The 27,825-nt window shown below is 34.6% G+C and overlaps 1 protein-coding gene across 2 annotated transcripts in view; it reads left to right on the plus strand.

Moving 5' to 3' along the window:
- The window catches only part of Vwa8 (von Willebrand factor A domain containing 8), a 461,451-nt gene that overhangs the window by 300,060 nt on the left and 133,566 nt on the right, over positions 1-27,825 (plus strand). For both annotated transcript variants that reach the window (XR_007108713.1, XM_047552395.1), the window contains exons 30-37: positions 4,546-4,656; positions 5,532-5,596; positions 6,009-6,134; positions 7,206-7,315; positions 7,973-8,127; positions 12,003-12,198; positions 17,932-18,013; positions 23,024-23,228. Coding sequence is in view for 1 of the 2 variants with exons in the window: in XM_047552395.1 (XP_047408351.1) it covers positions 4,546-4,656; positions 5,532-5,596; positions 6,009-6,134; positions 7,206-7,315; positions 7,973-8,127; positions 12,003-12,198; positions 17,932-18,013; positions 23,024-23,228 (1,050 nt within the window). In the remaining variant the exon portion in view is untranslated. The remainder of the gene's footprint in view (positions 1-4,545; positions 4,657-5,531; positions 5,597-6,008; positions 6,135-7,205; positions 7,316-7,972; positions 8,128-12,002; positions 12,199-17,931; positions 18,014-23,023; positions 23,229-27,825) is intronic.

Raw genomic sequence — 27,825 nt, forward strand, 5'->3', positions numbered from 1 at the left:
CCTCACTCCCTGTGCCCAATCCAAAAACATAATAGAAGGCAAGGGTCATGATTAATTTATGGTTACACTCTCCTTTGTGCTTTAAATTAAGTTGTCTGATTGAAATTATGGAATAATTGAGTAAATATTTCATATTTGATTGTTTTCATTAGGTTGCTAAGTATATTTTAATTCTTTGATGCTTTGTGACTTTATTTTCCCCAAAGAAAGTTCTTAAAATGAAATTTTATAAGGGTTAGGATAACTGGAGGAACCCAACATAAAACAAAATAAAAACAATAAAGGAAACTTGCATAACAAGAAGACGACAAACAGCTCGCAGTGTGTGTTTTGAAACTTGTTAATTTAATCTTCCAGTTAGTTTCCTAATTAATGTTTTAACTAGGAAAGCTAAACTCTTTACATCTCTTTAAACTACTCTTTTCTGACTTTCTTGATTTTGAGTTCTTGTTTCTATTTCTCTTCATGCATTATAATGCTTCAGGTTTCTTTCTTTTCTTGAAAAAAATTCCTATTTATTTCATTGCATAGCTGTGATTAATAATGCATCATTTGCATATAATTTTCCCTTGTACTAGTGTCTTTATTGATTCATATAAGAATTCATGTATAATAAACACTCAAATAGAAATGTTAAATCATCATCAGCACATATACTTACTTTTCTCAAGTGGTGTCAGCCATTCTCCCAAATGGCTGTACATGCTTCCCAATAGTACAGGAGGGTCACATGTCCCCATGTCACTGCCCATACTCAGCATTGTCCAGCTTTATAATGTTGTTCAGTCTTGTACATGTAAAGTGATAGCTCATTTTTTAAAACTTGAATTTCTTTGATACCTTTTATAAAATTAAATGAAAAAATGTCTCCTGTCGCGTCCCCTCTGCCCGCAGAGAGAGACACGGCAAACGTCTGAAGCTTTGGAAGTTTATTATGCACAGTTTCTTTCCTACGCTTCTCTTACCCCTAGCTTCTTCGCACTCTCAGCTTTCCTTTTCCCAGCTCCTTCCACTCCCGCGTACTCCCTCCTTCCAGCTCCGCTCCCGCTGCTGCCGCGGCCGCCGTCGCTGCCGTCGCCGCCGCCGCCAGTTCTTCCGCTCCTTCCGTCCCTTCCTCAGCTTCTGCCCCCTACTCTCCCACCCACCAGGCTTATATACACTTCAACCAATCAGGGGAGAGTACACGAGATAAACGCGGACAGCTGCAGGCACAGGATGGGTACACGAGGGGGGGGCATGCTCTAATCACATCGTTAACTAGCCAATCATTGGAATTCGCTGGTTGTTTACTGTATAGCTGGCCGCTTTTGGCTCAGCGTCAGGCGCCATCTTGACCATGTCTAAGGCCAGGGGCTCTAGAAACCCCAACAGTCTCCTTTGTCCATACCCATTTTCTCACCTTGCTAAAACCTCTTAGCACTACCTTTTATTCATAATATAGAACCAGTAATGCAAGTCCTTCAAGCTCAGTGAATTTTAAAATGATACTCATTACTAACTGGGCTCTTGGGGTCCTTCATAATTTCTTGCTAACCCATCTTTATATCAAGTACCTATTTTCTAAATTGACCTTGTGTTTGTGAAAAGGATAAATGACATTTAAAGATACACAGTGTAGGAGAACTTTCAACAGAATATTTTCTTTCTTTTTTTTAAGTTTTTATTTTAAAACCTGTTCTAGTTAGTTATATATGACAGTGGATTGCATTTTGACACATTATACACAAATGGAGCACAACTTCTAATTCCTCTGGCTGTATGGGGTGCAGAGTTGCACTGGTGTGTAATCACACAGCATATAGGGTAATAATGTCCATCTCATTCCACCATCCTTCTCACCTCTGCACCCCATCTCCTCCTATCCAATCAAAAGTTTCTTCATTCTTCCCTACCCCCACCCCCATTATGGATCAGCATCCACTTATCAGAGAAAACATTTGGCCTTTGGTTTTTTGGGTTTGGCTTATTTTACTTAGCATAATAATCTCCAGCTCTATCCATTTATCTGCAAATGCCATAATTTCATTTTTCTTTAAGGCTAAGTAATATTCCATTGTGTATATATGCCACCTTTTCTTTATCCATTCACCTGTTAAAGAACACCTAGGTTGGTTCCATAGTTTAGCTATTGTGAATTGAACTGCTGTAAAAATTGATGTGGCTATGTCAGTGTAGTATGCTGATTATTAGTCCTTTGGGTATAAACCAAGGAGTGGGATAACTGGGGCAAATGATGATTCCATTCCAAGTTTTCTGAGGAATCTCTGTACTGCTTTCCATAATGGTTGTACCAAATCTGCAGTCCCACCAACAATATATGAGTGTAAATTTTTCCCCACATCCTCACTAACATGTATTATTGCTTGTATTCTTGATAATTGCCATTCTTTCATGAGACGGAATCTTACAGTTTTTGAAAAATTTTTTAGTTGTTGATGAACCTTATTTATTTATTTATTTATTTATTTATTTATTTATTTATATGTGGTACTGAGACTTGAACCCAATGCCTCACACATGCTAGGTGAGTGCTCTACCACCGAGCCACAACCCCAGGCCCTCTTACAGTAGTTTTGATTTGCATTTTGGCCATACTACAGATTTAAAGCAATTTCTATTAAAATCCCAATGACATCTTCATAGAAATAGAAAAAGCAATCATGAAATTCATTTGGAAAAATAAGAAACCCAGAATAACCAAAGCAATCCTTAGTAAGAAGATTGAAGCAGGAAGCCTCACAATACCAGACCTTAAACTATACTACAGAGTCAAAAATGGTATGATATTGGTACTTGAAGTAGACATGTAGACCAATGGAACACAACAGAAGACACAGAGACATAAATATGGTTATCTCACACTAGACAAAGGCACCAACAACATATATTGGAGAAAAAATAGCTTATTCAACAAGTGGTGCTAGGAAAACTATAAATTCATATATAGCAAAATGAAATTAAACATCTATCTCTCATCCTGCACAAACTCAATTCAAAGTGAGTCAAAGATTTAGGCACTAGAACAGAGATTCTGTGCCTAATAGAAGAAAAAGTAGGCCCAAATCTTCATCATGTGACCTTAGGACCTGACTTCCTTAACAAGACCCCTGAAGCAGAAGAAGTAAAATCAAGCAATAAATAGGATGGATTCAAACTGAAAAGGTTCTTCTCAGCAAAGGAAACAATCAATAACATAAAGAGAGAGCCTACAGAATGGGAGAAAATCTTTAACACACACTTCAGATAGAACACTAATCTCCAAAATATATAAAGAACTCAGAAAACACCAAAAAACCAAATACCCCAATCAATAAATGGTCTTAAGGAACTGAACAGACACTTCACAGAAGATATACTATCAATAAAAAAAATGAAAAAATGTTCAAAATCTCAACAGGGCATTTTCTAAGTATAATTTTGATAAAAGTTAATGAACTTTTAAAAATTATCAATTGGCTAGCTTTTACTTAAAAGGGAATGATTTTAAGAAAAATCTTCAAAGAGAAGGTGCATAATTAGATATATCCTGATAAAACCACACTGCATAGAAGATATTCATCGGATTAACAAATATATGAAAAAATGTTCAACATCTCTAGTAATTAGAGAAATGCAAATCAAAACTACCCAAGATTTCATCTCACCCCAATTATAATGTCTATTATCAAGAATACAAGCAACAATAAGTGTTGGCGAGGATGTGGGGGAAAAGGTACATTCATACATTGCTGGTAGGACTGCAAATTGGTGCATCCACTCTAGAAAGCAATATGAAGATTCTTTAGAAAACTTGGAATGGAACCACCATTTGACCCAGCTATCCCACTCCTTGGGCTATACCCAAAGGACTTAAAATCAGCATACTACAGTGACACAGCCACATCAAGGTTTATAGCAGCTCAATTCACAATAGCTAGATTGTGGAACCAACCTAGAAGCACTTCAGTAGATGAATGGATAAAGAAAAGGTGGTATATATATACAATGGAATATCACTCAGCCATAAAGAAGAATAAAATTTTATGGCATTTGCAGGTAAATGGATAGAGTTGAAGAAAATCATGCTAAGTAAGATAGACCAATCCCCAAAAACCAAAGACCAAATGTTTTCCCTGATAAGTGGATGCTGATATATAATGGGGATCAGGGGTTAGGGAAGAACGGAGAAACTTTGGATTGTGTAGAGGGAAATGAGGGGAGGAAGGGTGGGGGAAGGAAAGATGGTGGAATGAGACAAACATCATTACCCTGTGTACGTGTATGATCCCACAAATGGTGTGACTCTACATTGTGTGCAACCAGAGAAATGAAAAGTTGTACTCCATTTGTGTACCATGAATCAAAATGCATTCTGCTGTCATGTATAACTAAATAGAACAAACAAAAAAAATTTATAGTAAGGAAAATAACTACATGTCTTCATGATATCTTATAAGTATTTCAATATTGTCTTCCCTTTGGGTTCTCCTTTATTTAACTTTATCAAGGTACTGCTCTTTAAAAATAATAATAATAATTTTTAACTTCATACTGTTTTATTTCCAGAGTAATGTTATCCTCTTGTTAGATACTGCTGGCCAAGTCCTTCGTCGTCTCATTCTTCCTTTAGAAGAGGTGGCATCTAAGAAATCTTCCTGGTGGGGCAAGGAGGAAGAAGTAAGGAATGCCAGATTGGTTGGGCAGATTGCCAACAATTTTCTGTAGCTTTCTAACAATGAAGATGCAAGCTTGCCCATTAAAGGAAAACTATAATGCACAAGAGAGGTCTCTTGTTACATCTGTGGATTTTAGCATCTAATATACAGAGATAACATACAATATGTAAAGATAAACCTACAATTAAATATCAGTAGCTTCTTTTGGTATATATTATACTGAGCTGAAGATTGCCAGGACTGAACTAATAAATAACAATAGAACATTATGAACTGTTTGAGTATGATATTAATAACAAGTTCTTCATCATGCAGTTTAATCTATATTCTGGTTACATAGTTTTCTTTTAGATTTATATGATAACACCGTAAATATATCTCCTGATTGTCCCTAATAGATAAATAAGTGTTTCAGTTTATTAACTAAATTGAATAAATGAACACTGGAGGTCAACCCAAAAGAATTGATTTTGCCATTCAGATATAAAATAAGGTTTATCCAATACTCTGTAAGACAGCACCCTTAGGTCTTAAAAGATCATGAAAAAGGTGGTTTTTTAAAAATGCTACTAAGTACTTCAGACATTTTCATATTATGATGTAAATTCTATAGTTAATCACCAAATAGCATGTTTATTTGCAAATATTACTTGACACTATTTGAAAAAAATTCTAAGAAGGTTTTAGTGCATAGTCCACAATAAATTTTGAAATACAGTTTAATCCATGTTACTGTAGAAATGTTGAAGTGATTAAATATCTTCTCTGAGTTGTATGTTCTTTCTACATATTTGAAGAACTTTATTAAAGGGGAAGCAGCTAAAGAGATGTAACTGCATCTGACACATTTAATATTTTGTTTTGTTTTGCCTTTAGGAAACTTATAAAATGTGTAAAGAATTTTCACACAAAAACTGGCTAGTATTCTACAAAGAAAAAGGGTAAGTTTTTTATTATATAAGATGTAAACTAGGATCCTTATTTTGTTAATTGTTTCCTGTTTTATTTATACTTGTTTAGTACAAAACTAATATAACCAAATTATAAATGTTTTAGTGTGAAAGTAACTGCCCCCACATTGTAGAACATTGAAAAAAACAGAAAAAAAAAAGAGTGCTCATAATTCTATAATGCAACCACTACTAATTTGGCAGCTGTCACTTTCCATTATTTCTTTTCCTGCACACCCTGACAGTTTAGAATTTATGTTTGCTCAATTAACATTTTCTGTTGCTATTTAGTCTTAAAAACAATCATTTTAGGATTGCATAATATATCATGAAATGATTATGCAAGTCACCCAACGTATCCTTACCATTTCTTTTTAGATCCTGTTTTCTTTTTCCTTTTCAGGAACAGGTTGACTGTACTAGATGTTTTGGAAGGACGAGCTCACACCATCTCGCTTCCCATCAACCTCGAGACAGTTTTCCTTGTAGCAGAGGACAAATGGCTTCTGGTGGAAAGCAAAACAAATCAGTAGGTGAATCCATACTGCATAGCATCTTATGCAGTATGCCATAGCTTTACCTTATTTATCAGTGATCCAAAACCCTTACTGTTCCATCTTCCTCTTATCTCTTTTAACAATTTCTGTGTCTGGCCTTATCTCTATTGTGAAAAGTTATAAGAAGGAGGATAGAGGAGAGTGTGACAATGAAATTAACAGTAAAAAATAATAACTTTTACATATGATCCATATTGATTTGAAATTTTTCCTATTTGCACATTGAGAATTCACTGTGTTCTTGCCAAGCAGTAGATACTTCAAAGAGGGTTTTCAGTTTATTCTCCCTTCTAAGAACTGTGGACCCTATCCTAGAGTTATTGCCTTTTTGTAACTTCACAGAATTCATACCTTAGAAGTTTCTTCTTTTCATCTTTTGTGCTCTTACTTGATTATGGTTATATGTGTTTGTGTTGCCTTCCCCGCAATGGGACTGTATATTTTTTGATCAAAGGCAGTGTGTGACACTTGACTTATAAAGAATGCACAGTAAATTTCAAGTCCCCCACCCTTATGACTACATCTACTGGCTAAGTGCAGATTTCTGTCCTGATGACAAGCAAAAGTGCCTCACTACAAACAGTTTCTGGCTATCCATGCATCCACACTTTAGACAGCTTAAAAATAAATCAGTCAAGAAGATTATAGTGTGAGGACTTCTGTCCCTTAGCTGGTCACAAGTCACAGGCTATGCTCCTGCTTTCTGCCCCTTCAGACCAGTCATATTAAGAGAACACTCCAAGATAATAAGTGTATGCCCCATTAGCATTGCCTTTTTAAAAAATTTTTTTTAAATAGCCCTTCTCTTACAGGAAGCCTTGGATGTTTGGTTTGCCTTTATCACTGCATTGTCATTGGTTACTACTCTTTATAATGGTGTTGTTGTTTTTTTAAATTCGTGATGAAATGTCGAAACTGTAAATTATACTCAACTATTTTTAAAAAGGCTTTGGGAGCAAAACACTAATTTTTCTTGGTTTACTCTGATGATTTCTAGAAAAAGAAAACTTTCCACTTAAGTTGGATGACTTGTTTGTTTACAGAAAATATCTTTTAACTAAGCCTGCACACATCGAATCTGAGAACAGTGGGGTTTGCCAGTTATATATGTTGAAAGAGGAGCTGCCTAGCACAGGGTTTGGAGTCACACAAGGTAAATACTATGTTCTCTGTGTTTATGGTCGTGTGGGTGCATGCTTATACACAAACTATTCTCTAGATTTATTGAAGAACAATAACATCAAGATTATATGATATTTATACCAAAAGAAAAAAAAAACATGGTTACTACCCTAGAAATAAGGATAAGAATCTGCTTTTAAAGCATTATAAGGAAGGTCACTCTTTTAAGTCTTATCCTTGGAAATTTTAAACTGACAAATAAAAATTTTCACTTACATTTAGATTCCAAGTCTAATTTAGGAAAGTATCTTTTCTTTTTTCCACAGACCATCAGAATTTCTATTTAATTCATCCCAGTTTGGGGAAGTGAACAGTACTTATGAAAAAAACTAAAACATTACCATTGCCAACACTGGGTTGGGTCAGTTTTGTATCTTTTCTGCAGGGAGCTATTAATGATATTTATTATTAATAAAATTTTGAATTCCATAAATACTTGGAATCACTTTGGGAAGATGCTTTGATTGTAGGAACAGTTTTCTCAGCAAAAACTCATGGATATAACTTAGAGGGTTTTCTATTTTTACTGTGTTTTCTCTTTGAGTTTTTGAGAATGAAATCTTGCAAAAACTTAATTCCTGGAGCATTTCAGGGGTAATGGTGTCTAATTTGTGTCTGACATTTTCAGAAATAGAGGTCAGCATACCTCATAAAATTTCAAGTGATCAGCTGTCATCTGAAAATCTGAGTTCAGCTGTGGGACAAAAGATCGCCTCTCCCAACAGAATTTTCTCAGATGAGAACAGTTATGCTGCCATAGTGGTTGGCTTCCCAGATCTCATGGTGAGCACCAGTGTTTTACATTATTGTACAATTACTTCTCCTCAATTTAATGTAAACTGTGTAAGCCTGTTTGAGAGGTAATTACAATATAATTGCTTTCTGGTAAACATTTTGAATGAAGTCTGCACTTGAAATCAGTCACTAAAAAAAGTTTTATTATACAGCAATTAAATTATAATGCAATGATCTAGTTTAGTAAGAGGAAATAAGTATCTCTTTATGTGGGAGATCATATGACACAGTTAATACTTAACCTACTGAAGGTGTTTTTTTTTTTTTTTTTTTAATCATGTCATCTTAATGTGTGCTCATGGACTCTGCCAGTAGGAACAATTTGGGAATAATAAAGTATGCCTTCTAGAAATTTTCCCAGGTTAAATTTGGGTATCATACTATAGATTAAAATTTTTAACACTCATGAACACCAATTCACTTCCCATTGAGTTTTATTTTGATTTATCATATCTTTGCAGCATCCAGAAATGGTCTTAATTTATTTTTCTCCTAAATGGGACTTTCTGCTGTTATCTATCTTTATTGGTAAAGGAGAGACTATTTGTAACTGACTTCAGGTGAAACTGGGCACCATCTTCCCCTAGTGGAAATGTGGGGAATGAAATATAAAGATTATTTTAGTACAAGTTTCCATCTAATAACCTTAGGTGTAACTCCATGGTTTTGAGTAAACATATAATTTTAATAATTTCCTTTGTAGCTTTTAGATCTGATGATATAATCATTTAAAGATAAAGGTATGGGCTCTACTTGGTAATACACCAATCTCACATGCTTCTAAATTTTAATGTAATTAATAAATGGTGAGTACTTGAGGATATAAGACATTTGAAATCTAAAACTCAATGGATAATACATGGCTTAGGACTTTGCCATATGTCTTCCTAATTATTAAGTAAAAAGCATTTGCTATCATGTTATCTAACTCAAAATGAAGTGTGTTGTTGGAATACAGTGCCTACGCAGCCTGATCAAATGAAAGAGGTGTGTTTAATATGCTTTCTATTATGCTTGCTGCTATGAGTAGAAAAAATACTGGAATTTTTTGTGAAGGTGTGACTATCTAAAAAATACTTGATCTTATCACTGTTTTCTGATTAAAGAAATTAGTATAGAAGTATAATATTAACATAACAGGTTAGAAAGTAAAAGCTGAGTATAAGAAACTGTTTGTATTAACCCTATAGAAGTCTTTTACCCTGTAAGAGTAACCTTATTAAATTAAAAACTATATCCTTGATAATTAATATGAAACCTACACCAATGTATATTTGTTATATGAAAGAGTTAGCTAGGCAGCCTTTCAGCCTTTTATGGTAACAGTCGTATTTTCTTTGGGCCCATCTGTAGTAGTAAGGCACTGTATGGTTCTAAGCCCTTATATATATAATATTTAACTTTTTTTTTTTCAGTACTGGGAATTGAACCCAGGGGCACTTTACCACCTAGCTACATCCCTAGCACTTTTTGTTTTTTTTTATTTTGAGACAGGATCTCACTAACTGCCTAGGCTGGCCTCAGATTTATCCTCTGCCTCAGCCTCCTGAGTAGCTGGGATTATAGGTATGCATCACCAGGCCTAGTGTAACAGTTAATTTTTACAACAGTTCTACAGTTTCATGGATGAAAAAACAAACAGAAAAGTTGTATTCCCCCAGGTCACAAAGCTTATAACTAAGAGGCCTGAGACTTGATCTCAAGTGTAACTAATCCTCTAATTCATAACCCTTTCTTTTCAAACTTTTTTTGGGGTGGGTAACTGGGGATTTAACCCAAGGGCCCTTTACCTCTGAGCTACATCCCCAGTCCTTTTTATTTTTTATTTTGAGACATTGTCTCTTTTGCTAAGGGCCTAAGTTGTTGAGGCTGATTCTTCTGTTTCAGCCTCCTGAGTCATTGGGATTACAGGTGTGCATCATTGCACACAGTTAACCCATATCCTTTCTGTTATACATACTGCCTTTCTACTTTTATGTGAATTTCTTTAGATTCTTCATAAAACTATCAGCAAAGGGTATGACACCCCTTATTAACTTTTTAATAAAATTGTCAAGGCAACAAATTATTATAAATTTATATAATTTTCTTAACCTAATCCTAAAATGTTATATAAACCTATAGCAAATATCATTCTTAATAGTGAATTTTAAGTGTATTCCTTTTATTGTCAAAAATAAGACATGGCTACCCACTGTCACAAATTCTACTGAGCATCGTATGAAGTGTCTTAGACATGATATATAAAAGAAAAAAATTGATAAATTGTACTTCATCAAGATTTAAAACTTCATCTCTATAAAAGACTCTTTTGAGATAATGAAAAGATAACCTACAGGTTAGGAAAAATTATTTGCAAACTACATTTCTGACCAAGGGCTTATATCTAGAATTTGTAAGATTCTTTAAGCTCAAAAGTAAGAGAACAACCCAAATTTTAAAATGGGCAAACAGTGAACTAATGTGAGGTGTCAAAGTGACCTTGTTAAATTAAGGTCAGAACCTACATGTAGGGCATTCATGGTAACTACTAGTGATGGGCATCAAGTATGTTAACAATAATTAAAATATATTAAGGATAATAAGAATAGATTTCTCACTTTTGGAGGTGGCAATACTGAAAAGAAGAAATCTAGAATGAACCTGTAGCTATTGGATTTAAATTGGATATATCTGTGTGAACTCAGTTTCAATATATTTAGGTGGATATAGAAAAAAAAATAAAGGTAAGTGTTGGGAAAAAATGGGCAAAGATTTGAAAAACATTTAGTCATGGAGGATATAGAGATGGAAAATAAGTACAAGAAAAGATCTTCAACATCATTAGTCATTAGTGAAATGCAAATTGAAACCCTGGTGATATACTATTACATGCCAATTAGAAGAGCTGAAATAAAAAATACTGACAAGGATGCAGAGTAAATACAGTCCATACATTTTTATGAACATGGAAGAACAAACAATAACCAAGACATCCCTGAAGAAGAATGCAAAGAAAAAGCAATCAAAGTTACTTTACCTACTAAATTTCAAGTCTGAATTTCAAGCCTGCATATAAACTTGTAGGAATTAAGATCATGTCTTCTTAGTCTAGAGATAGACAAATATATAGTAAAATAGAACCCATAAACAGATGCATGCATATATTGAACTCTGTTTTATGAAAACATTTGCAGATCAGTGGGTAAAGGTTAGTGGTATTTGGGCAAGTATCTGTCCAGATGAGAAAAGACAAACATGGGTCCCTGCCTCACACCATGTACAAAAATTAATTCCTTGTGGGTTAAGGGCTTAAATGCAAAAGATAGCACCTTAACCCTTTCTGAGGAAATATAGAAAAATAACAGTTTATTGTCTTTTGGAAGGATAAATTTTACATGGTAAAATTTTGAAGTAAACCAAAGGGAAAAAATAATACAAAATTCCAGGAGAATTAATTCTAGGTATGCCAAAGACATGTGATTGGATAGGGACACTCCAAGGGCTTCAGAACTACCAGTTATGTTATTTTCTTTATGCCAAATACTAGATACATAGTTGTTTATTTTATTATGTATGAGCTAACTATATTGCTATATTACCTGTTTTTAGTTGTGATTCGTTTCAAAATAAAAATTTAGTATATATTTTACACTTGTCTAGAAATTAATGATTTTTGGTAAAGCAGCCCTCTCCTATACCAAACTCAACAAGGTGGAGAAATAATTTGATTTTCTTATTCCTGTGAGACAGTTTTACCACTGGTATATGCTTAAAGGAATATGTTGTAAAAATTGTGGTGAATGTATTATATGCTACTTTAATCTTTTTCTTTTCTTTTTTCCTATTCTTTCTCTCTCTCTCTCTTTCTTTCTTTCTTTCAGTCACCCAGTGAAGTTTATTCTTGGAAGAGGCCATCTTCTATGCATAAACCAAGTGTCACTGATACAGCATTTTACGGAGGAAAGAAGAAGAAGGGGACTCCAAGACAGAGCAATTGTGTGACTCTTTTAGCTACTAATCAGGTAGTCAGGATTCTGCCCCCAGGAGAAGTCCCTCTAAAAGACATCTACCCAAAAGGTAAGAATTTATCAATTCCTGATTTACTAAAGGTAGTTCGCTTTTGGTAGGGGATATTTAGTTTATGATTATTATTTCATATTTTAGAAGTAGCTAAAAAGAGCTATGTGGATTTTTGTGTTTTTGTTTTTGTTTTTGTTTGTTGACGGGACTGGGAGGAAGGTGGTTGTTGTGATTTTTGGACTGGGGATTGAGCCCTGTGGTGCTCTACATCCCCAGCCCTTTTTATTTTTTATTTAGAGACACTTTGTTACTAAGTTGCCAAGGCTGACCTGAAACTTGCAATCCTTCTGCCTCAGGTTTTTGAATAGCTGGCATAAAATTACAGGTGTGCACCACCACACCCAGCGAGCTATGTGTATTTTGAAACCTCTCACTCATCTTCACACAGTGTATGGTTGTAGGCACTGCTGTTAGAGCTCATCTACATTCATGTTACAATCTGTACAGTGACTTTATCTAGAACATGTTTTTCAAGAGCCTTTAAAAAATGATTAGGATTTAGACAGAATCCTGAGACCAAAGACCCAGAGCGTAGCATGAGACCAGTTCACTCATCAGTGCTCTCCATGTCAGCTTATGTTTTTATTATACAGTGTGTCCAAGTGCAGTGCTGATCACTTCTTGTATAAATTCACATAATCTTCAGAACCCCATCCTGTTGTCATCTTGCTCTTTGATTTATGTATGGGGAAATTCTGACACAGTGAAATAAAATTATTGGCTCAGGATTACCAACCAGTGGTCAGCAGAACCCAGATTTATACCAAGGTGTTCCAAGTTCAGATTTAAAGCTATTTGTGCAGAACCACACTGACATTCATCAGAATGGATAATTATAAAAATTTTGAACATTAAATCATTGACTATTACTATTTGCACCATGGTGGTAGTAATGTGTTTATGTTCATTCTGTTGGTGTGGGCTTCATAAGTATAATGCTAAAATGTATGATGATAATAATCTATTACTGGATTTGAAAAGTTCTAGTTAAATGATAATATTTAATTCCTTCCCAGCTGAAACTCGTGGAAAATAAATCACTATTTCCCTAAACTGTCTTCTGTGATAGAAGAGGCAGATGAATAAATTTACAATTACAGCACAGTTTATAAGTGCTATGATAGGAATATTCACAAGGCAATATATAGACACAAAAGAGAAGCTTACAACCCAGACTGCTGATTATGAAGTGACTCTTGAAAGATGAATGCGAATTAATTGAATGGAGGAATAGTTTGACAAAAAGGGAGCCCTGCATGAAAGGTGCAGGATCTTGACAAAGCACTCCAGGAATGACACTATGATCTATACCATAACTGAGTGCACCGTTATCTACCCAGAAACCTGGGGCTCAACTCGATGATGCCTCTTCTCCCTCATCCTGCACATCAAACCCATCATCAATCACAATGTCCTTTTGATAATATCAATTATCAAGTTTTGTTGCCAACATCCCATTCAAAGCACTACCACTGGAGTAATGGTAGGGCCTCATGTACTCTTTTCCTCTCTGATAGTATCTACATATCAGATGAACTGACTTTGTAATGTATATACTTGTTCTTAGTAAGGTTTAACTTATATACAGTCAGATTTTACCTTTTTATTGTATAGTTCTGTGAATTTGACAAACACAATCAGTTGTATAACCCATCACCACAATTGATAAAGAAGAGAAGCTTCCTCACCCCCAAAACCTTCCCAGGTCACTCATGGTCAACCATTCCACCTACCCACAACCCATCACTGATCTGATTTCTGTCCTTGTAGATTTCTTTTAGAAGATCATTAATGGTATCATATAGTATGTAGTATTTTGAGTCTTGCTTCTTTCACTTAATAAAAAGTACTTGAGAATTGTTTATTTTGTGCATGCCAGTAGTTTGTTCCTTTTAATTGTCAAGTGACAGTTTATAATATAGATATACCACAGTTTGCCTATCCATTCACAAATTTATATTTATATATGTGTGTGTATATATAGTTTTTGACAATAATTAGTAGGACACCTATGAACATCTGAGCATAGATTTTTAACTGATTCTAGATTTTTTGCTTTACTTGTGTAAGTGCCTAGGAATTGCATTTCTACATCCTATGATAAAATTGCCAAAACAATTTTCCCAAGTGGCAATTCATTCCTATCAGCAATGAATGAGGGTTCCAATTGTTCTGCATCCTTGTCAGTACTTGGTGTTGTTAGATTTTCACTGTTCTAACAGATTATAATAATACCTTTTCATGATTTAATTTGCATTTTCTCTAGCATCTAATGATGTTGAACATTTGTTCACATGTATGTTCTTTAGTGAAATGTCTATTCACTTCTTTTGCCCATTTCTAATTGGGTTATTTGTTTTCTTATTAATGGATTTTGATTGCTCTTTATATAGTCTAGATACAAATCTAGTGTCAGATGGTTTGTGCTTTTCATATATTTTCTCCTGTTTGGATGAAAGGCAAATCTCCTTTGTTTTCTTCTAGAAGCTTTATAGTTTTAGACTTTTACATTTAGATTTATGATTCATTTTGAATTGATTTTTTTTACCCAATAATGCAACAGGCAAACAGAAGCCCAAGAACTGGGGCCTAGTTTGAAAGAGGATTCAGAAGAGCCTGAGTAAAACTTGGTCAAGGAAAGAATCTTCGTCATCACCGTACTGAAAGCTTTATTTCCACTGCTTTGCACACCACAGTTTATTCCTCTGTTGTTTGTCAATGCACATTTAGTTTTTTTCCAATTTTTTACCATTACTAATAGTGGTGCTATGAATATTCTAGCAACTCTCTCCTTGTATATATGTTGAGAGTCTGCAGGGAATCTATCTAGGAGTAGAATTACAAAATTGTTGTTCCAGAAGCATAAAGAAAGTCCCTGGAAAATGTCATATTGTGAAATTGTAAAAGCCTTTTTATTATGGCACACATCACTCTTTTAATCCATGAATAAATAGAAGAGTACTAAACCTAATGGTTAACAGATGTACATCAAATTACATTTCTAGAAGAAGTGAAGTTTTTAGTATAATTTCATCTTCCCTTTGAAAATCTTCTTGGTTGTTTCACCTGACAGTTTTTATACCTCCTTCTAACTTTGGCACTGTGCATATATCCTGTCCCCATGTTCATGGGAACTATGTGATAAACATTGCAGCAATGACTTCCCTTTAATGGTTAGTGGACTAATCCCTAAATACAGTTTATGCCTATCTTTAAAATCCACCTGGATTATAAGTGTAATGGAAATATATTGAGCCTTCATCCTCTCTACAGTGTGGAAACATTTTAAATGGATGAACAAGGACTTGGCTACGTTTGGAGGGAAACCTGGCCACAGTTTTCATTTTCTTAATTCAATCATATATTTTCTTCAAAGATAGTCCTAAGACTCTTTTGTAAATATTCTTGTATTCTGAATTAATTTATTTTCAGATCAGTAAACATTAAAATTTTGATTATTTTACTACCACTACCACCAGGCTTAATATTACCCCGAAGTGCTTTGTAATTACAAATTCCCTTTCTGATACCTAGAAGTATTTTTCAATACTAGGAGCTAAATTTTTGCTTTCTTCTTGAAATAGCAGATACAGCCATTATTGCATTTTCTCACCCTCTATGTTGTGGAATTAATCTAGCCAGGGAAAGTAAAGAAAGATGTAGAAAAAATATTTTTAAATTAGTTGACTTACGATGCTTTCACAGGCAACCTGAAAGTGCTGATGGCATCAGCTCAACTTAATTCTACTTTATTTTAAAAAAATTTTGCCTTTAAATGCTATGCCCAAATGTTTAAGTTGGTTTGCTAGGCAGCTCTAGTCATCCCAACAGTTTCAATAACTGGTTATTTTTGGCAAAGAATCCTGGTCTATAAATAATTCAACCTACTTCATCTAGTTTCTAGCAGCAGGAATTGTCAAAATCGACATATGGTATAAAGCTTTATCCAAGATTGACCTTATATCCTAGGCAGTCCAGTGCACACGGTGTGTGACTTATGCTAAACATGTTCATTTTATACAAATGGCTGTCTGGGGACAGCCAATGTGGCTGGGTGGTGGACTTGCATAGTAACACTCTTTTCCTCACCTGCCTTCCCCTGCATATTGCCTTCTCTTCCTCCTGAACCTTTTGTCTCCTGGGCCCTCCTCATGCCTACCTCTGCAGTTCATACCTGGTCCCAGAGCTCTAATTCCTACTCTGGAATCGTTTTGAAGTCCCCCAGGGCTCACCTTTTATGCTGTGAGCTCTTTAAAGGTGGCATCTCCTTCTTCTCTAAATCCCAGATACAGAGTAAACTTAAACATATTTGTTGAATAAATAAGAGATATGTTGAGTGTTTCGGAAAACCTGAGGAAAAATCCTTCAAATGCAAACATGAAATAAAAATGCCAAATTTCTTTTTCTTTCTTTCTTTCTTTCTTTCTTTCTTTCTGAACTACATTCTATGAATTCAGTGTGGACATCTCATTGTAATGAGAAGTTGTAATAAAAAATATGTAGGTAGGTAGGTTGGTAAAATGATAGATAATTGATAGGTAGAATGATAGATGATTGATAGGTAGACAGACAAAGATGGACAAAAATCTTTAAAAGCATAGGTTTCAGGTAGGGTGAGTTTTATTTTATTTTTTTTGAGATACCTTAGTGACCAAGGTAAAATGGTGCTATTTTTTTACAAACAGCCATTGTCCTAGGGCCAACTCAGGTAAGAGTTGTGGTCACTGATAGGCAGAGCAAGATGTGTTTGAAACCTATCTTCATCACTGTGCAACTGAATCACTTCAAGTCAGTCCTATCATGACATTAGCTCTGTTAAGCCTCAGCTTTCTCTTCACTCAAATAAGAATCATGAGTCTTGTCAGCATTCAAAGCCCTGTCTATAAAGACACAGCCAAATTCTTGACACACACTGATGACAGGTAGTCCTTTGTGGATGGCAGAGGTACTTGGGGCTATGGACTAGAAGTCATAAAGCCCTGGAATTTTCTGGGAGAGCAATTCCAGAATTTCAGTTAGAGGCTATGGCCTCCATATCTTTGTTTTCTACCCCCCAGCTCTTCAGAGTCCTTCCTCCTCTGCCCCATCCTCACCTCACGCTCTCCTATTTTGCAGACCCCTAATAATGACAGATACTGTATGCTAAGCAACTGCCAATTAGATGCTTTGTGTTTATTCATTTCATCTCATCCTCAAAATAATGCTTATGATGCTCAGATGCTATTTTTATCTCCATTTTACAAATGAGAAAGCAGACCTCAAAGAGGTAAATAATTTTACCAGTATGAGAGCTAGGAAATGCCACAGCCAGAACTGCTCACCAGATCAGTCTGATTACAAAGCAGATACTAAATTCTACCACATTATACTGTCACCTGCTAAGCATTGTTGTGACTTCGTAAGAAGGGAAAAAGAATTCAAATGATATTTTTAAATAACTGTAAGTGCTAAATAATTGACCCATATTGGAATGCTATCAAAGATCATGAAGAAAAGGACAGGTTATCACCACCTAATATGCTTCTACTTGACAATCCTTGTGTTTCTCTATAATTATAAGTGTAGCTTTGAAAGCTTGACCTGTCCAGTACCTTTTCAAGTAGGTCCCATAGTTCTTTTGTAGGATAGTGATAACTTCATCCTGCTTTTAGCAGTAATCAAGAATTCTTGGGGTCATGCTTTGGTATCAAGCAGTCATTAATACTTGTTTCATGTCATGACTTGTTGCAGGTGTTACGCCCCCAAAGACAGCTGGTTACATAGAAGTCACTGATCTCCAATCAAAAAAACTCCGATATATCCCTATTCCAAGGTACTCCTTTGCACCTTTGTTCTTAGCTTACTGTGTCATAAAAATGAGTGAACTGTTTTTTGCTTCCTTAAATAGCAAGCTCTCCCTTCTGCCCCCACTTAACAGTTGGTTTATATTTTACCTTTCTTCTGCATGCTTTACTGGTATTTTTATTTTTGTTTTGGAAAAATATTCAAATATTTTGAACATTTTACATAGGTATAAGTCTAATACCCTTTAGCCTTTGTTCTCTTTTGTTTGATCTGTTCTAATGTTCAGTTTTTTTCTAATCCAGAAATAGCATTGTTAGTATTGCAGAAATGTTAATGCTTATTAACTTTATAGTTTTCTAAAGTAAATGCATGCAAAATGTCAAAGGAATTTTGTTTAATATTGTTTCTAAATATGATACTGTGTGTCTGCAGTTATGAAGGCCACACAGCAACCAAAGGATTCCCAGAGATTTAGAATGGAACTGATTACCATTCACTGCTTTTGTTATTGACCAGTCATGGAAGCGAAGTCTTTAAACTAGCTAGGCTCAGAATACAAAAGCAGAAACAGTAATATGTGTCTCTGCCCTTGAGGAACACTGGTGTCCTCACCTCTGGCCTTTTCTGAGCATACCCATGCCTTGTCTGTCTCTCAAGCTAAGCTTGCTCCTGTTTGTTCTAAGTATCCTAGATTGCTCATTTTTTCCTTTCTTGACCACCCCCAGCCCCAAAGCCTCATTCTTCTCACCTTTCTACTCTACTTTGATCTAGATGAAGATCGAATTCCCTCCTCTCTGTGCTTTCTCACTTGCAACTGAGCTTTATAACAGTGAATAAACCCTTCCCTGAAATCTCCGAGGACCCTGGAAACCCACCACTATCAGAGGAAGGCCAGGAACAGTGGCATCTCTCAGTCACCCTAAACATCACCAGACCTCCTTTCTCCCCCGTCTTCTATCCTACAGAAGAAACTAGCTCAGTATGACAGTGCAAAATAACCCGGCAATAACAGTTGCATTTCTTAGGACCCTTTAATCAGTTTCAAAACATGTGCAACATAAAATCATTATTCAAAGAAATAGATTTACTTGTTTCAACAAAGGGATTTCTTGTTAATGTGTTGCTTTAATGGAAAATGACTTTTAGGCATTTGAGGAAATTTCTTAGTCCATCTTAGTTGTATGCTCATCTACTTCACATAACAAAAACAAATAATATAATTTTAAAATCATTAAGCATTGATGATTTTTCCAATATTTCTCTTATTTCCTCCATCAAGAACTTTTTATTTCAATGTTTTTTAACTTTCTGTTTGAGCTACATGTTCTGTATACAGTGAGAAGAACTTCTAGAAGAGCCGCTGTGTGTACAGCCAAGTAGCAGCTGAGCACCATAATTCATTCAGAGTGGTGCTGTCCAGTGGAAATATAATGTAAATCATAAATGTAATATTTTATTTCTTGTAACCACAATAAAAACATAAAAATAAACAGGTGAAATTAAGTTTAATAATACCTTTTATTTAACCATATTATCACTTTTTATATTGACATGTATTCTATATAAAAATCGTAATAAGATATTTCATATTCCATTTTTCTTCTGTCTTTGAAATCTAGCTACATTTACAGCATGTGTCAATTTGGACTTACCACATTTCATGTGCCATGTAATTTAGAGTATGTTTCATTGTCAGTATATCCTAGCTTTCTGTTGAGATTAACTATGGCTATTTTTTGTTTGTATATAGTACAAGGGAATTACCTTGTATTTTTGCTAGTTGCTTAAATTTAGCATCCTGCTAGATATCAGGAATTTTCCATTTCATGACTAATTTCAAATCATAAAGTACAATGAAAATATAATGTAACTACAAGTCTAAATTAATGTGCCACTTTTGTCCTCACATATTAATTCTACAAATTTTTTTGTATTACCTCTTTGCATTTGCAAAATGATAGTGCCCAGCTCTCATATATGACTGTATATAAATCTAAGGTTCATTCCACTATATGTGTTTTCATTTAATTATATAAAAGGGAACATGCATTTTTAAAAATTTTATTTTTACAGACTGCATTTTGATTCATTGTACACAAATGGGGTACAACTTTTCATTTTTATGGTTGTACACTATGTAGATTCACACCATTCATGTAATCATGCATGCACATAGGGTAATACTATCTGTCTCAGTCTACTATCTTTCCTTCCCCAACCCTCTCCCACCCCATTTTCCTCTATACCATCCAGAGTTCCTCCATTCTTCTCTTGCCCCCCCCACCCCCCACTCCCATTATGTATCATCATCCTCTTTCAGAGAAAACATTCAGCTTTTGGTTTTTTAGGATTGTCTTATTTCACTTAGCATGATATTCTCCAACTCCATCCATTTACCTACAAATGCCATAATTTTATTCTTCTTCATGGCTGAGTTATTTTCCATTGTGTATATATACCACCGTTTCTTTATCCATTCATCAATTGAATGGCATCTAGTTTGGTTCCACAATCTAGCTATTGTGAATTGAGCAGCTATGAACACTGATGTGGGTACATCACTGTAATATGCTGATTTTAAGTCCTTTGGGTATAAACCACTCCTCAGTTTATACCCAAAGGACTTAAAATGGTGGGTCCATTCCAAGTTTTTTGAGGAATCTCCATACTGCTTTCCAGAGTGGCTGCACTAATTTGCAACTCCACCAGCAATGTTTGAGTATGCCTTTTCCCCCAGATCCTTGCCAACACTTATTATTACTTGTGTTCTTGATAATAGCCATTCTAATTGGAGTTGGATGAAATCTTAGGGTGGTTTTAATTTGTATTTCTCTAATTACTAAAGATGAACACTTTTTCATAAATTTGTTGACACCTGTATATCTTCTTCTGTGAAGTGTCTGCCCAGGGTAACATGTATTAAAAAAAAAAAAAAAAAATGAATTGAAGAAGAGGTTCTAGACCTGATGTGCAAAATGTAGTAGGTATAGATTTCATCAGTACTTCTATTTTCTGATTATTAAAGAAATTGTCCCTCTAAATTTAAGGTTTTATGATAGAGAGCTAAGGAGGGACAACAAAAGATACAATGCTCAATAGTATCATGCAACGTCAGTGTTCTTGGCAGAATGTCAAACATCATAATTTCACATGAATAAATTTCATTATTCCTGAATAGCTCTTTATTTCATCAGCTGTAACTACAGTTTTTTTTTTTTCCTAAAGCAAGTATGTTTTGAGAGAGCACCATGAAATGAATACTGTACCACATCAGTTGTTACTTTCTTTGAGTCCTTCTTGAGGTCCTATAAAGTAGTTTTGAGGTACCTGTCCACATCCTACTGATCCCTTCATCGTATAAACTTTCTGAAAAATCTGCATTCCAAGAGTAACTGCTCTTGGTATCTGTGTGTTCAGTATCAACTGAGGCAGACTGAAAAAATACCAAGATAGTCTTGATTTATTCTTTAACCTAGAATTTACCTCATGTATAATGGTTTTGTGGTTTCCCAAATCTATATTGATAGTTTATAGTTTCTCTTATCAGATCAAACCATCCCTTTAAGCTATTTATTTCATATAGAAAATATGATTGCACTTAGAGTCAACATTGGTAATTGGAATTTATAATCTGTATAACTTGTATGTGAGAGTAATTCTCAAAGGGAGTATACAGTTGACTCATACTGCTAAAAGTTATATTCCTAAAAATTTACATATATAAAAATATATATATATAAGAAATATGTAATAAAGGGAATGAGTAGGAGATGTAATACAAGAAGTATATAAATTCCTTGTTACATTTCACTTTCTAAGTCAGAAAAGGCAAAAATTCAATACAAATGAAGTTGGAATCCATAAATAAAACATTGGTTTCAGCGTTGATATGAGACCTTTGAAGAGTGAGGCCACCAGTGCAGGTGTTGGAGGGATGAGTTGGTGTGGAGTTCCTTTCTTCCTGAAAGTGAGTTGCTAGTGTCATCTGGTATCCACAAATCCTAGAAAATGTTAACAACTGATGAATGACATGACCGTGTATTTTTGTTCTTTATATATGTATCTGGGTTTTTGTTTGTTTGTTTTTTGTTTCTGTTACCAGGGATAGAACGCAGGGATGCTTAAATATAGAGCCACATCCCCAGCCCTTTTTATTTTTTATTTTAAGACAGGGTCTCGTTAAGTTGCTTAGGGCCTCACTAAGTTGCCGAGGCTGGCTTTGAACTTGTGATTCTCTTACCTTAGTCTCCCAAACTGGGATTACAGGTGTGCACTACCAGCAGTATCTGATCTCTTAACTTAAAATTAGAGTTCTGGCTTAGTTCAGGCTGCTATAACTGAAAACCATAGACTGGGTAGTTTAGATGACAAACAGTTTTTCCTTACAGTCTGGAAGCTGGGAAAGTCCAAGGCAAGGTACCGTCTAGCTTGACCCTGATAAGGGCACTCTTACGGGTGATTGCCTTCTTACTGTATCTCTACATGATACATGAGTCGGGCAGAGTTGTGGAGAGAGCACAAGCCCTCTAGTCTCTTCTTAAAGGGACAATCCTACCTTGGGGATGCTACCATGATGATCTTCTCTAAATTACTACCCACAGACCTCCTAATGCTATCACTTTGAGGGTTAGGGCTTTAAGGCATAGATTTGGGGGACACAGTCAGTTCATAAAAATTCCTTATGGCAAGTTTTGTGACCTGAAATTACTTTTAACTAACTTTATTACATAGACTGTCAATAAGTAATGTATTGTGTAATTATTTAAAAATTTCCTTCAAAGTTCTTGTTTTTTAAATTAATTATTGTCCTGCTTCATGTTTACAAACTCAGTATGTTCTGTGTCTCACTTTTGTTAGTAACGCATACCTTCATAACCTTCCTATGCTGAGAAGTAGGTAAGAGTCAAGTATAAAATAATGAATAACGTGGTGAGCATATTTTTTAAACAGGAAAGAACATAACACATATCAGATATCACCCTGCTCCTTTATTTTTATGGTTTCTTATCTTCGTTTTGTTTTGTTTTGTTTTTTTCAGATCAGAATCTCTCTCACCATATACCACATGGCTGTCTACTATTTCAGACACAGATGCACTGCTGACAGAGTGGGACAAAAGTGGCATTGTTACTGTTGATATGGGAGGTCACATCAGGCTTTGGGAAACTGGACTTGAACGTTTGCAGCGATCACTTATGGAATGGAGAAACATGATTGGGCAAGAAGGCGACAGATATATGCAGGTACCACTTGAATTGACTTACCTCTTAACGGTGAGCATTGAGGTATAAATTTATTTCCAGATGTCACAGTCAGGAAAACTTCTGGCTTAACAACTCATATATACTTGCTAAAATAGCTAAAATAATTTTTGAATTCATAGCATTGAGGGTCTGACAGCATATTCTTTTGAGGCCTAAATCTCTAGAAGGTTAGCAATAAATTATTCACTCAATAAATTATTTCCGGATAATGCAAATTTAGCCGTCATAAGTAGACATTACTCTACACTGGAAAAGAAATATGGGAATAGACCACCAAAGCAAAAGGAAACCCAACAACTCTAGAAATGACTCAGCCAGCACCTGACCTACTTGTCTGGAACAAATTATAACAATGAGGAAGGCAGTATACTTATACATACTAAAGCATATAATAAAAGGATTGGTAATTTAGTTAATCTTTAGAACAAAACTTCTTTGTTACATTTCATTCCTTTTTTTCTATCTTTTTTTTTATTTTTACAGACTGCATTTTGATTCATTGTACACAAATGGCATACAACTTTTTGTTTCTATGGTTGTGCATGAATGATTCCATATCATTCGTGTAATCGTACATGTACATAGAGTAATGACGTCTGTCTCATTCCACCATCTTTTATACCCCCGCCTCCTCCTCCCTCTCATTTCCCTCTATGTAATCTAAAGTTTCTCTATTTTTCTCTTACCCCCTACCCCCATTATATATCATCATCCACTTATCAGAGAAAACATTCAGCCTTTGGTTTTTTCAGATTGGCTTATTTTACTTAGAATCCAATTCTATCCATTTATCTGCAAATGCCATAATATTATTCTTCTTTATGGCTGAGTAATATTCCATTGTGTATATATATATCACAGTTTCTTTATTCATTCATCAATTGAAGGGCATCTATGTTGGTTCCATAGTCCAACTATTGTGAGTTGAGCTGCTATAAACATTGATGTGGCTGCATTTCTGTAGTATGCTAATTTTAAGTCCTTTGGGCTTTGGGTATAAGCTGAGGAGTGGGATAACTGGGTCAAAAGGTAGGTCCATTCCAAGTTTTCTGAGGAATCTCCATACTTCTTTCCAGAGTGGCTGCACCAATTTGCAACTCCACCTGCAATGTATGAGTGTGTCTTTTTCCCCACATCCATGCCAACATCTATTATTGTTTGTGTTCTTGATAAAAGCTTTTTTTCAGCAAAGAATGCAATCAATAATGTGAAAAAAAAGCCTACAGAATGGGAGAACATCTTTTCCACACACACTTCAGATAGAGCACTAATCTCCAAAATTTATAAAGAACTTACAAAACTTTACACCAAAAATACATTTCATTCTTTTTTTTTCTTTCTTTCTTTTTTTTTTTAGAAGCTAGTCCTTTTTATTGACATAATCAATAGAACATTTATGATAGTATGGCAGACTGGTCTAGCAAAAAGGAAGGTAGGAAGGGACTCCGTGGTGCATATCTATAATCCCAACTTGTCAGGAACCTGAGGTAGGAGGATTGCAAGTTGGAGGCCAGCCTCAGAAACCTAGTGAGACCTGTCTTAAAATTAAAAATAAAAATTAAAAGGACTGGGGATGTAGCTCAGTGGTAAAGCACTCCTGGGTTCAATTCCCAATACCAAAAAAAAAAAAAAAAAGAAAGAGAAGAAGGTAGGTTTCTACCTAACAAGACAAGACAGTTCAACCAACTAGTCTATGAACAATTGATTAGTAATTATTATTTTGTGATTTTTTTTTCCTTAAAAGACAAATAAAATATATTTGTTAAAGAATAACATATTTCTCTGAGATTCTTAAAAGCTTTACAGGGACATTTTGAAAATCTCAAACCAAACGTAGCCTACCAACCTCAAATCCTTTTGAAGGGACATAAATGTATTAATTTAATTAAATTAAAACAAATGTATTACTCTAAGATAAACATGTCATTAAATGCAAAATGAATCTATTATAGCAACATATTAATGTTGGTTACTATCCATAATAATATTCAGAAAACTAATTACTTATGGTTCTGTTTCTTTTTATTATTCTAAGCATTAGTTTTCTCTCTGTCATTGGCACCTGATAGTAAATACTATTGTGTTTGAATTTCATGTATTTTATTTTAATTTCTCCTAAGTTATAAAAATCAAAGGTAATGTTTTTGCTCTGGTCAAGATTTGTGACCTAATTTCATGATTTTTTTTCTCAAAAAAACTTAAAAATAAAGATTTTTACTCATGATTTTGATCATGGTTCTTGAATGTTGCAAAAATTTATCCATATTTACCTTTGAACCATGTAACTCTTCTCTTCCTGCAGACTTCTCTGACTATATTGTGAATTTTTATTTTCCCAACTTCTGGCACAGTGATTGGTATACAACAGTTAATATCTTTGTTTATGGTCACACTTCTATGTACTAAATTTCACTGGTAATTGAAGCAATTTGATAACAAATAGAATTTTTTTAAACTGTTACAAATTATTGAGTTTATGCTTCAATGTACCCAAAGCTGTATTTATTGAATGAATATGAATATATATATACACATTTAGTTATTAAGTTAGAAATGAACAATTATAATATCTAATCTGTCAATACTAATCAAATATTTGGCTATATTATACAGTGCAAATATCTGAATTTTTCCTAAATCAGACATTACTGGGAAATATTATAACTTTATATCTCCAGTTCAAGGTTCAGATATAACAGACATAAGACAAATTTAGTAGTAAGGTTATATAATTCAGAATGAAATGATAGTTTCATTTGGGAAACTAGAATAGATGTTTGCTAATATATTCTTCCGGCTTCTAAGGTTGCTGGATCCATTTTGGTTGATATTGAAAATGCATACTTATATATATACTCAAACTGAGAAACAAATTGTAAGCATACATATCATATTTAAATGAACAGAAAAAATTGTCCAAATAATCTGCCATTGTATTAACTTTTTGTCAAATCTCTTAGAGATAGATTTTCTAAGGAGAAAGGATACTTGATTGATCTTAATTAGGCCAGTTCATATTATAGATTTTACAACATAAATAGAAATCAATCCAGGTAATAAAATATTTGCCTCTTACAGTTCCCTTCCTGTTTGATCCTTTAAGGTACCTCGTTAATGAACTCTGCTCAACATAGGTGTGGTCTTAATTTGGGAGCTTGGAAAATGCCTTTCATAGAAGTATTGAGAAAAGAGAATAGGTTCTTGGTACCCTGCTTCCATTTGCTGGCTGCAAGCCACTTCAGTCACTGGCAGAGTGACCTGGTCTCCATCTAGTGGCCAAATGGACTTAGATCATTCAAAGGGAAAGACCTGCTTTGCACTCCAGCAGTTTGTGTTAGCACCAGGCCTCCTGCAAGGGAGGTCTACACACTTCTGTGTGGTGTGGTTCCTCTTGGGTAGGAGATGCTCCTTTGGATCAACAGTGAAGGCTGGGCGAACAGCCTACTAAGCTATTTGCCAGGAATTGACCTTCATCTTTCCCTGATTCCTCCGCATAGTAGCAAACAAACTGTTCATATTTAGATAAACAGTAGAGTTACATGCTTTACCTCTGCCCTTTCTTTGCTGTATTTCAGCCTTCTAGAGGTATTATCTTTGAAACCATTGTTGATCTGAAATTTTTTTTAATATTTGTTTAGTTGTCAATGGACCTTTGTTTTATTTATTTATATGTTGTGCTGAGAATCGAACCCAGTGCCTCACATATGCTAGGCAAGCGCTCTACCACTGAGCCACAACCCCAGCCCCTGAAATTTTGTTTTCTAATGAATTCATTGATATATTTTTAAAATGAGTACAGCTTGCAAGAGGATACTTATTCAGCTCTGCATATAAAATGTGTTCATTAATTTGATGTGCTTTGACAGGAACGTGTGTTTTTCCAATAGTAAACAACTACAAAAATAAATTCAAAGTGTTACTACAGCAATAGTTCCCTAGAACCCATTATTCAAAATTCATATTTATTAAACTGAAACTGTATTTTCAGAAGCATGGGTTAATTATAAACTAAAATTTTACTTGCTATATTTCATGGTGTTCCCATTCAGTATATTTTTAATTTGTTACATTTATGTTCCTCTCAAGAATGCTAATAAAGCTATATCACAATTTTCCTCAGAAATCAAATCATATACCTTCAAAGACTTTTGATGATTATTATTGTGGGACCAAAAAAACAAAAGGTTATAACTTTCAAATGTAATTTTCTAATTATAGTGAGCAAATCAGAAAGTGATTCCTCTGTATATTACTGATAGATTTTCTATGAGGGCTTTGAATAATACTTCCTTAGCCATCTATTTTTAAAATGGATAGAATCCTCTGAAACACCATGAGAGACTAGAACTTACATATTATTGTATATAACCATGACAGTGACTAGTACAGAGTAAGCATAAAATCAATTCTTAGAGAGGCATAGAAAAGATAAATATATTAAGCACCATTGATCCATTCCCTCTTTTAAATAAAATATTCCAGGACTATTAATAAGTGCAGTTCCATGCAACTTATGTAACAAAGGTTGCCCTTCTTTAGCCACTAATCCAAAAGTTTTGATTTTTTAAGATCTCAG

This window comes from Sciurus carolinensis, chromosome 5 (assembly GCF_902686445.1).
Source record: "Sciurus carolinensis chromosome 5, mSciCar1.2, whole genome shotgun sequence".
In the NCBI taxonomy this organism is placed as follows: Eukaryota; Metazoa; Chordata; class Mammalia; order Rodentia; family Sciuridae; genus Sciurus; species Sciurus carolinensis.